Source organism: Canis lupus, chromosome 33 (genome assembly GCF_011100685.1).
Source record: "Canis lupus familiaris isolate Mischka breed German Shepherd chromosome 33, alternate assembly UU_Cfam_GSD_1.0, whole genome shotgun sequence".
NCBI lineage: Eukaryota > Metazoa > Chordata > Mammalia > Carnivora > Canidae > Canis > Canis lupus.
The window spans coordinates 24,844,113-24,856,321 of NC_049254.1; the positions used below are offsets into that span (position 1 = coordinate 24,844,113).

Here is a 12,209-nt window from a genome sequence, read left to right on the forward strand (position 1 = left end):
TCCAGATTCCCTAATTTGTTGGCTCAACATCACTTATCATCAGGGAAATACAAACCAAAACCACAGTGAGATACCACCTCACGTCAGTCAGAATGGCTAAGTTAACAACTCAGGAAACAATAGACGTTGGTGAGGATGCAGAGAAAGGGAAACCCTCTTACACTGTTGGTGGGAATGCAAACTGGTGTAGCTACTCCGGAAAACAGTATGAAGGTTCTTCAAAAAGTTAAAAATAGAGCTACCCTATGATCTTGCAATTGCATTACTGTTTATCCAAAGGATACATAAATACTGATTCGAAGTGACACAAGCACCCCAATGTTTATAGCAGCACTACCCACAATAGCCAAAATAAGGAAAAAGCCCAAATGTCCATCAACTGATGAGAGGATAAAGAAGATGTGGGGTGTATACACACACACACACACACACACACACATGCACACACACACATATATAATGGAATATTACTCAGCCATCAGAAAGAATGAAATCTTGCCATTTGCAATGATGTGGATGGACGTAGAGGGTATTATGCTAATCAAAATAAGTCAGAGAAAGACAAATACCATATGAATTTACTCATATGTGAATTTAAGAAACAAAACAGATGAACATAGGAGAAGGGAAGGGAAAATAAGACAGAGGGAGGCAAACCATAAGAGACTCAAATATAGGGAACAAACAAGGTTGCTAGAAAGGAGATGGGTGGGGGGATGGGGTAATTGGGTGATGGGCATGACGTAATGAGCACTGGGTGTTATGTGCAACTGGTCAGTCACTAAATTCTACACCTGAAACTAGTACTACACTATATGTGAACTAACCTGAATTTAAATAAAATCTTGAAAGGAAAAAAAAGTCTTAGCTTAGATGATGCCTATGAGCCCACTGATAGCTCCACCTTCACTCTGTACTTCCCTTTGGGCCCTGTTCACTTGAGACAGCATTTCACCTAAATCTAAACTTCTTCAACTCTTCCCACTGATCCACATCAGTGTTATAGTCCCATACATACATTTCTCTAGGGCTTTGTAGTCTACCAAGACATTTTTCTATCTCATTCAATCTTCACATAAAGCTCTGAGGAAGGAAGAGAAAGGATTATTACCTTCTTTCTTCAGCTGAGGAAACGAGTTGAAAGAATTTATAATGACTTGCCCATATTGTATTTGGGCCTCAACCCCAAGTTTTTTGACTGCTGATCTAGAAGAATTCTTTATTTTATTTTGTGTTGCCTCCCCTGGGTACAAACATGGCTCTACTCTAAATTCACACTCCCTTCTCCCATGGAGACCTTCTTTTTCCAATATCTGTAGGCCCAATGGGACAAAAGGCCTCATCTTTATTTCAGTATCTCTTTCAGATTGGCTGCCCTCCATTTTCCCTGATTTGGATTCCATTCCATCTGTCTGTACCACTTTCCACAAGTCTTTGTTACTGTTAGAGGTTACTTCTCAAAGACTTAAAACTAGTTTGAGAATGTGACTGGTTCTGGGTTATATTATGACTTTGGCCCCACTGCCCATTTGAGAACCCCTTGACTTCTTCAGCTCTCCACCTTCTTTAACAACTGAAGATCTCCCCCAAAGCCCCTCAAATCATATGTTCCTAATCTGCTTTCTGTGCTTCTATGCCTGGGCTAGGAAGTGCAGCAGCAAAGATACTAACACATGCACTCCAGCTTATTTTTATCTGGGCCCTTCCTGCTGTTCAGATCTCTAGGTGGCTACATTCCTACAGTGGTTGCTCCTCTCCTTCTTGACCTTTGCCAAACTGTTTGTGGTCTTGCTTTCTCCATTTATTTGATGTCTGAGATCAGTTTGCCTTCATATAACCTCTGTAATAAACATTATTGGTTGCCTATTCAATATCCATTGCTCCCTTCTTAGTAATACCTGATTTTTGCTAAGGGATCTCCTTTCCAAAGAAGTACATGTGCTCCAGGCAGAGTCCTCCATACAGTTGGTCCTGATTGAGCCAAGAGTAATGTAGTCATGATTGGGGCTATTTGTAAATATTCTAGTTCTCCTAGACACCTAGTAAGACTGCATTTCGTAGCTTGTTTCAGTTAGATGTGGCCATGTGACTTGCTTTGGCCAATAAAATGTGACTAGAAGTGATCTATATCACTTGTAGGCAGAAGACTTTAAGAACCAGTGTAGGATTCAGCAGGTCCCTTTCCCCCTGCTGCAGTGATTGCTAAACCATTTGCCAAGGTAAAGCCTCCATCAGACTGGGTCCGAGTGACCATAATGGTAGAGCTCCCCCTGCCGACCTACACTGGCATGCAGAGATCAAGAAACAAATTTTTGCTGTATTAAGCTACTGAGATTTGGGAGTTGGCTGTAACTGCAGTATAAGCAGGCTATCCTAATTGACAGTAATCTCATCTAGTCTGCACTAGGAACCTAGCCTAACCCTAGCAATCTATGACAGTCCTTGGCCAAGGAATTGGTTAAGAAAAAGGCTTTTGACTCACTTGGTACACTGAGGTAAGAAAGGAGATTTGCTGGAGTCTTGAGGAAGGAAATTTCCTTATTTTTAACAGAGCCACCAGAAGAGATGAAGTCTCCCTTCCTCTGGATGTTATGTGTAAATTTGAAGCCTGGAATTACTAGAGTCATCTTGCAACCATCCTGAGGATAAAGCCAACACACAAAAAGGTAGTACCGAAAAGAGTCATAAAGAGATGAAGCCAAAGCCCTGATTGAATCATAACCAATCATCATTGTATCTCTGGTCTTTCTCAGTTAGAAAAGCCAATAAATTCCCTTTGCTGCTTAAGCCATTTGATTTGGGTTTTCTGTTACACACCTCCAAACCTAACAGTTGTAGCTTCCTGTCTCCATTCTTTTTTTTTTTTTTTTAAAGATTTTATTTATTTATTCATGAGAGAGCCAGAGAGAGAGAGGCAGAGACACAGGCAGAGGGAGAAGCAGGCTCCATGCAGGGAGCCCAATGCAGAACTTGATCCCAGGACTCCAGGATCAAGCCCTAGGCCAAAGGCAGGTGCTAAACCGCTGAGCCACCCAGGGATCCCCATCCATTCTTCTCTCTACTTTCCACCCTCCCATTCAGTTTCAGCAAAATAATAACTAATAATGGTGTCAATTTTTAGAAAACTTACTATGTATCTGACACAATGATAAGTACTTTCTGGGAGATTCTGATTCCATTTCAGAGTAGCAAATGTATATGAGCTCTTTGAGAGCAGGAATCTTATTTATATTTGGTTTTCCTACAGTGGTGACTTGGGGCAAAGTAGTTGCTCAACAAATATTGATTATACAAGTATGAATTGAGTTTTACCTCAAAGAGCTTGCAGTATTGATTATACAGGTCTCACAAACCTGAAAGATTAGAGACCAATGCAAGACAGTATAAGCTGTTAGGTACTAAGTTGAAGTTCTAAAGAGCATGTTACTAATAAAAAAAAAAGCTATGAAGAAGAGATACCATTATTGCTGGAAAGTTAGGTGTAAAAGGTTTTTGGAGAAGGTCATATTTGATCTAAAGAAAAAAAAAGATGACATTTGAATAAGCATAAAAGGAAGAGTGAATGTCACTTAAAGTCAGGGCAGTAAAAGTAACAGCATGGTATCAAGAAGGAACATGATGCATTGAAGAACATTCAGTACATTCAATTTAGGTGCTCAATAAATATGCGGGTTTTTTTTTCACATTTCTCATCATGACACAAAAGAGCCATTTTCCTTGAAATGTTTGATGTAGGCTTGATATAAACATGGTATGGCCACTATCCTATTTAGCTGCTTACTTGTGCAAACCTCTTGCACCTAGTAGGCAGTCAAAGATGTCTGTAAAATTACAAAGACATTCATGCATGTACCATTTTTCCCCAGAAAAAGAAGCTTCCAAGGGCCTGTCTGCCAAGCATTCTACTTCTTTTCTGGCTCTATTAACTCAACACTGGGCACACTGGCACACAGTAGGCCCTTAGTTAAGTACTTGATTGAATTGATATAAACTATCTGGTTTGAGAAGAAGCTATTTGCCTAGTAAGCCTTGTTTCTTAGCCCATCAACACTTCATCAAACCTCTGTCAGATCAGATTCTCAATAGGGCATCTTAAATACATGCTATTAAAATACCTAAATAGAAGTCCCATCTGTTTGAATAGACTGAGCCTGATGAATCAGCCTGAGAGGTGGGAGGCTGATCCAGCCAGACATGAACCGATCGGGTGGGGAACAAGCAGCTCTTTCTCCCTTTGCCACCCCAGAGTGCTCACATCAGAATGTACAGATTTATACAGAGAAAATGGAATCAACCAGTTAGCAAAATATGAGGACTGACGCAAGCCACAGGGCAGCGTTTGTGAGCTAATTAAAAGAGGTCTGGCTGCAGCCCCTTGTCCCAACTGTGGGTCATGATGGAACATGGGTCAATGTAGGAGAAAGAGCTGCCCCAGGACTTGCCCCTTTCATAATTCTTATGCCTCTGAAATCTGGATTTTGTTTTCATGCAGTTATAAAAAGCATTTTAAAAAACAGGACTTATTTTGGGAACTGTCACTGGTGAAGTTACCAAGGACTTAAAGATCTAAGATAAAATACAATGATGGAAAAGTGTTAAGGAAGCTGCATCTTTTTTTTTATTTCCCCAAGGATTTTGCACAAGCATCTATCCCTGATGAGATGTTATCAAGCCTGTGTTTCCAAATGATCTTGTCTGCCAGAGTTCTAATCATAGTCAGCCTCTTAAGGACCCCAATCTCCCCTCTTCCACCTCCCTATAAACAGTCTGGGTATGGATTGCAGTCTTTTGATGCTACCATAAAGAAGAAAAAAAATTGGGGGTGGGTTCCTCTTCATCACACCAAAATACATGTTAAAAAATGTTCTTTCATAAGCTTTGCTCCTCTTGGTAGTACCCAGCACAAAAGGCTTTGCACACAATAGGTGCTCAATAAATAATGTGTTCAATTACATTGAATCATTTCTCAGTTCTCTTGGCTAAAAAAAACTTTGATGTGCTTTCTTATCACTACTGATTTCTCTTCTGCTCTTCTGTCAACTTGTCTCTCCATATCTGTGTCCTTAACCCAGCCCCTATGCACACATGTAAACACAGTCCCACTCTTGTTTAGGTGTTTGTAGTACTCTATTAGGGTTCTGTCTAGGGTATTCTCTTTATTAGAGAGGAAGTGAGAAAAAGAAAAGAGTCAAAAGATCCGGATTCTGGTCCTAGCTGTGCCATTTACTTTAGGTCTGAGGTAAGTGACTATGCCCGGATTTCTCATGTCCGAAATAAGAGTAATAAAAATATATGCCTGACTTACCTCCTAAGCTAGTGCCAGTGTCAAGTAAGCGATACATATGAAAGGCTTTTGACAACAGAAAAAGCATTCTAAATAACTTTCCTATTATAAGAATCTAATCCCTTTTTTCAAATTCACATACCCGGTAAGGCATATACAGTATTGAGAAAGTTGTCCAGAGTGTGTTTCCCCAGGAAATGGGCTCCTTTTCACCCCTTTCCCCAGGAGAGGGTAACTGGCTCGCTTTCTGGGGACTGAATGGGATACTTTCACTCTTAAGAATTCATTGGGGTCCCAGGTCATGCCCTCAGTTTTACAGCATCAGAAATTTGATCTTGGCAGAGACTCTGTGTTGATTAGACTCAGGGATGCTGACTCATACTAACTCACAAGAGACTGATATATAACCAGAATGCCAGTTTATTAATTTACAGTTGGAAACACTTGACCTGATCCACTCCTTTTCTCCCTATTACCAGTTGCAAGGGAAGAGAGATCATCAGAAGGTTGCTCAGTGAGCAAGGAACTTTGACTAGGGGAGTTAGGTGACTCAAATATTCAATATGTCAGGCTCATCTGGCTCGGTATCCCCTCAACAGGAATCTGCCCTCCAGATGGTCTAGATGTTTCGGTTAGGGGACCCAATTCCAGAATCCGGCTTGCCTTAGCTAGAGTGTGCCAAGTATGTCCTTTCCCCTCATTTCCTTTGCTGAACAACCCTCTTCTTACCTACACATTGCTCTTCATATGTGTTAATCCTTTTCATACCTCTTACAGTGGAACTATGGTTCCCAAAGCCAATCTACTGGCTAGCATGCAGCTGATTGCCCCCAAAGCACCTGGAAGACTTTAAATAAATAAAGACCTTTTTGGCTCTAGAAAGTCTAATTTATTGGGTCTATGGAAGGGTTTAGGAATCTGAATGTTTAAGGGATCATTAGCCAGGCTGGAGAGCAACTGATAAAAAAGTTTTATTTTTCTAAGAATCTACACTATTGCTTTCAGATGACTTTGCGTATACTGATCTGATCCATTATGGATGGATTATATAGGTTAATTCTCAGAACAAAACATTATTTCCTAGTTCTCAAAGGCCAGTCACTGTTGAATACTTGAAACAACCCTATTTCCTCCCTTCTTTCCTTTCTTTCTTCCTTCCACAAATATTTATAAATACCTAATGCATAAGGTTTACCAAGGGAAGGTTGTGAGGATTAGGATATATTATCCTGATGCATAGATGGCTCTATGTCTAGCCAATAAAACCAAGGCCCAGCACTGAACAATCTAGAGACAATATCCCCATGGTAAGCAACTCTGGGTCTTGTCATACTTCCCGAGTTGATGTTCTCTACAAAACAATCAAAAGCTCACAAGCAGACTTGTGGGAAAAATCCAACTACTGTGTTCCCATTCCACTCATGACAAAGAAAACAGATAACTGTCTTTCCTTTCAAGCATGGTTCCCATCTCACAAGCACCTGACAGTGTCTTACTTCCAGCAGAGCACCAAAATCAGGGGAATCAAGAGAGAAGCATCTAAGGAGCGGTGCCAATGTATGATGGCCATTGTGCTCCCATACTGGATATGCCATATGCATCACAAAAATACTAATAGGGGCTAATACCCCCATTTTCCAGATGAAGAAATTAAAGTTCAAAGTGGTTGAATAAATTGCTAAAGGTCATGGAAGCAGTAAGAAGTAGAATTGGGATTTGAATCTAAACCTACTCAATTCCAAGTTCTATGTTCTTTCCATGATTCCATAGTGCTTAGTAAACAGGGTTTTGAAGTGAGAGTCTTCAGCATAAGATTCATTGTGCTAGGCATATGCACAAGCATTGTAGATAATACTTTAAATTTCTCTATACAAAATTATATATAAATAAATATATCATATATGCCAGTATCTAAATCTGCACTTGGCTATACAGATAATTCTGATTCCTTCCTGGAAAAAAAAAAAGGCTATAACTGAGGAAGGATTGGGGGTTAGGGATCAGGATACCTGGTTTAGAGTACTGGCTCTGCCATTTACTCAATGTGTGCCTTGAAAAACTCCTTTTTCCTACCTGGGCATCAATTTCTTCATCTGCAAAAAGATGGTTCATACTAGATCTCTAATATGCTAGGATTCTAAGAGTCTCTTAGAATTATTACTATTACTATTACTATTAATTACTATTACTATTACTATGTCTCTTAACTGTTTTAGTCAAAGCATAGCAACCAAATACTAGAGAAAAACAAGCTGGGGGAGCCTGGGTGGTACAGTTGGTTAAGCCTCCAATTCTTGTTTTCAGATCAGGTCGTGATCTCTGGATTAAGACACTGGGCCCCACATCAGGCTCCACACTCACCACAGAATCTGCTTGAGATTATCACTCTCTCTCTGCCCCTCTTGCTCATGGTCTCTCTCTCTCTCTCTCTCTCTCCCAAATAAGTAAATAAATCTTAAAAATAAAAGCAAGCTGAACATATATATTAGAAAACTGTTTGAAAATAATTAATATTTACTAAGTACTTTATAGATGCCAAGGACTGTACTAATTTACAAACTTGAATAAGTCTTGTCATATCAATTCTACTTCTATCTGCCCAGGATCCCATGACTGGTCGATAGAGAAGCCAGTACTGAAATCCAGGCCTGATTCTGGGGCCAGCTCCCAAATATTCTCCTGTCCCCTGTATGCTTTTGTTTTATGGCTCCCGCTCTGATGACTGTGTAGAACAGCTATTATCTGACCTTGGAATATGAGGAAAAAGGAGCCCATATCAGCTCAGGTAAGGAAACTTTCTAGAGATGATTGTTATGATTATGTCTCTTTGGGAGGGGAATAAAAGTCAGGCTGAATATATTGAGATTCAGAGTATATTTTCAGTTCAATGGTATCAGAGAAATTATTATACTGGTCAGCAGACCCTGGCCATAAAATGGCTTCTGTTTGTTAACTTTATTAGTATGCTTTGTTTTCCTAGCCCTAAGCTAATAAAAGTGAGGCTCCAGTTCCTCTGATTGGGTCGAATTAAGAGGAAATAAATCAATGAGGGAAAAATTCCTTTTCTGTCTGGTACTGATCTTGTGGAGGTGAAGGGAAGAGGGAGGAAGTGATGGTTCTGTCAGGGAGATGAGAACAATCAGAGGCTTGAATCTTGCACAGACAGGAGCTGCTGCATTTATGATCATTCTGTTCAAATGATTCCCTGATACCAACCTGTTGCCTCTGATCTTCCTGTACAGGGAAGTGGAGTGGTCATGAACTATGGTCTACAAGGAACTATAAGCACATCATGAGTCTCATCTACCCTCAGGGGAGGATACCTGGATCAGACCACAAGAAGGTCCAATCCTGAGACCAAAAGTAGAAGAATAGGGAGTAAGATGCAGGTAGTGTCACTACTTTCTGTTTTCTTCCTTGCTCACTATGCACACTAATGAGGCCTCTTTTCCTTCTTTGTGAGCCTTGTATTATATGTCATGCAGGTGGGCTGGAGAGAATTGAAAAACGCTGTCTATAAATTGCTCAACCTAATTTAGAAGTCATTCTGCACAGTGTACCCAAGCCTACACTTTCAATAATGTCAGAAAAGTTTGCTTTATTTTGCAATGCATCAATAGGTTATGGCATTTTTACGAAACCTACAAATGACACAAAGCTGGAAAGTATAGTCACAGAGCTAAATCAGAATTCAAAATTGTCTAGACAGTCTAGAGTGTCTTGTCTATCTCAATAAGATGAAGTGTATCAGAAATATTGCAGGATTTTATATCTAGGATAAAAAAAGAATGGAGGAGATTACCTGGACAGTGTTCATATGAAAGAACTGGGAATTTTAACCGCAAGTGGAATATTTGCCAACACCATGATGTGTCTGCTGGGAAAAAAACAACCCCATCTTTTACTGCATGAAGGGAATTGAAGTGGTGATAACAGGCAGCGCTGGTCCTATTGCAGTGGGCTGTGGTCAGACCACACTGAACTACTGGGTTCCGTGGTAGGTACCACAATTCTTGGGGGATATTAACCAACTAGAGCAAGGCAAATAATGATGACAGTCAGGAAATCAGAGATAGTTGATAGAAATGGTCACTGTTAGTGTGGAGGAAAAAAAAAAAAGTTAACCAAAAAAACACCGTGTCATTGTCTGCAAATATTTCAAAGGCTTTTCTGTGACAGGTGGAATAAATTTGTTCTCCTCTGTCAAGATGTAGAGCTAAACTGAAGAGTAAAACTTAAGGCGGCAGTATCAGTTTAACATAGGAGCTCTTTAACAGTTGAGCCGTTGTCCCAAAGAGAAGGAGCTCCTAGATCCTAGAAGTACTGTGGGAAAGGCCACCTGGGGGGACCTTACACCTTACTTACACGAGGCAGAGGCGAGGTGAGAGGTGAGGAAGCATTGTTTGTTTAATTTATATTCCCTAGACAAAAGGAGCCACAACTGTCTTTGTTTTTCCACAGTTGGATTCATTTCTCTGATTTCACCTGATATTTCATATTTTTTCTTGGGCCTCAACATGGAAGCCACTGACATCAGCCGGAGGACCAGGCCTAAGGATTCAAGGCCTGTGACTTTCTGAGCAGAGGCCACCGCTAAGGATGTGGCCCTTAGGCATTCTCTCAGTAGAGAAACTCAAGCTTTTGTACTCAGACATTTCTTTATAACAGAAAGACCTGCTTTGCTTTTTGAGCATATATTAGGCAATTATTGTTTTTGCTGCAGAAATATTTTTATTATTTCATATATTGGGCCTTAATTTCTTTGAGTTTTATTTGATAATTCCTAGAAACTTTCTTCCTTGCTTTTAAAAAGGATGAACAGACTTTTGATAATATAGTTCTCACACTAATTAAATGTATCACATGAAAGGGGGGAAAAAAAAGATGAACGGGAAGTTTCTGCTCTAAGGCTTGCAGTTAAATGATGGCAGGAGATTTCTCCCCACAAATTGCTTCCATTCAACCCTCAAAAAGATTGATCATGCCCCCATCATTCCTTATCTTATAGTTATCCCATAGGGAAAGGCAGGCAGTCTCCTTCTTGAAAGCCTTGATTCAGGAGCTTCAGAGAATTATAGCCCAAATTTCTTTTCAGGAGAAAACAAGCCTGGCTTCAAAATCTTTTGGAATAAAATACCAATAATAATGAACAACAAGAATAACAACAATAGCACTTATGTGCCAGGCACTATTTAAGCATTTTACAAATATAATTCATTTAAGTTTCACAGTAACCCTGTGGTAGGTGCTATTTTATCTCCATTTAATTGATGGATAAAATATGGCATGGAGAAGTTATGTAACTTGCTCAGAGTCACAGAGCCAGCAAGATGGGAGGCTCGGAGTTCACCAGTTCTGGTTCCAGAATCCACACTCTTAACCACAATACTATATATACTACCAAACCTTAAGATAAATCCATGAATAAAGTTCCTATGTTCAACATCTTATAATGTTTTCTAAGAATGTATGGTTTTGGGGCGCCTGGGTGGCTCAGTCAGTGTCTGCTTTTGGCTCAGTCAGTGTCTGCTTTTGGCTGGGATTAAGCCCCACATTGGGCTCGCTGCTCAGTAGGGAGTCTGCTTCTCCCTCTTCTTCTGCTGTTCCCCTTGCTTGTACTCTCTCACTCTTGCTCTCTTTCAAATAAATAAATAGAAAAATAAATAAATAAATAGATAGATAAAATCTTTAAAATATATATATATAAATGTGTACTTTTTCCATTATAAAAGTATAGTGTAGGAACTAAGAGAGTTGACTTTAATATCAGATAAATCTGGCTTCATATGTAGGCTATCCACTGATAAGTTACTTAATTTCTTTAGTTTCTTTACATGTAAACCCATAGATTTGTAAAGAGGAGTAAGTGAAAGAAAATATATAATGTGCTTAGCAGAGTGCCTAGCCCAGTAGTCAGTATTTAGGAAATGTTAGGGCTCATTAATATGTAATATAATCAAAGAAAATACGGGGAAACTGAAAGTAGAAAGATAAAAGAAAAAAGTAACCACCCATAGTTCTACCCCGCCTGAACAGATTTGGAGCCATTTTCTTCATTTCTTATATCTATGTGTAAGAGAAAGTAACGTTTTGGTATTTAAAATTCTGAGAAGGTCCTGGTAGCTAGAATGCTCTCTGCTTGTCAAGTCATGATGGGTGACAGGGTTAAGAGTTGGGGTGTGTGTGTGCGTGCGCGCGTGCAGGATTGCTCTGCATTATACAGGGAGGTAAATGACATTCCCCAGAGAAGAAATGATTTAATTTCTAGATTAGATCTTCCGAGCAGTGCCTGTTAAAGACCGAGAAGGAAGCCACTGAAGGCTCCAAGTTTTTGGTTTTTTTTTTTGTTTTTTTTTGAAGGCTCCAAGTTTTAGAACTGTCCTCATGGGAATGGACTACCTTTGTGATGTATTTTACACCAGTTCTCAATTCATTGAGAGCAATAAGTTTTTGAGAGCCAAGCCTGAGACAATTGTGCTGAGAGCCACTTTTCTAGCCCTCCATCTCCTCCAGTTCAGACTTCTCTGACCCACTCCCCCCAGGGGCAGCCAATAAGGTCTTGTGTTCATTTCCTTATCTCAAGCCACATAGAAGTGTGGAACAGACATGAGCCAACCTAAATCACATTAGTTAATAGTCCTGTGTGTGCTTTATTATTTGGAAACCTGGACCAGAAGATCACTTCCCTGAGGGCTTGGGTTATGAATGGCCACCAGAATCTAAGGAGAAAACACTTGACCAAACTAATTTATAATCACAGGCTGATGTTGTGGAGTGATAGCCTAGGGAAGAATTTTACTTACCACTGAAATCCAGGCACCTATGTTACTGTTTACTTTTCTGCTTTACATGTTTATTTCTAGCCATAGCATTTAAAGAAAGTTCTTACTATCTGTTAAGTAAACCTGGACCCCAAGGATTGCAG

At 39.8% G+C, this 12,209-nt stretch overlaps 1 protein-coding gene across 9 annotated transcripts in view; it reads left to right on the plus strand.

The window, feature by feature from the left end:
- Window positions 1-8,674, plus strand: part of GTF2E1 (general transcription factor IIE subunit 1) — a 99,946-nt gene extending 91,272 nt beyond the window's left edge. For 8 of the 9 annotated variants that reach the window (XM_038582964.1, XM_038582968.1, XM_038582963.1 and 5 more), the window contains one exon: window positions 2,552-2,787. In XM_038582964.1, the coding sequence (XP_038438892.1) occupies window positions 2,552-2,621 (70 nt within the window). In that variant the 3' untranslated portion in view covers window positions 2,622-2,787. Of the gene's footprint in view, window positions 1-2,551; window positions 2,788-7,887; window positions 8,070-8,526 lie in introns of those variants that run through there. The other variant, XR_005383374.1, reaches the window with a different exon arrangement.
- Window positions 8,675-12,209: the final 3,535 nt, after the last annotated feature.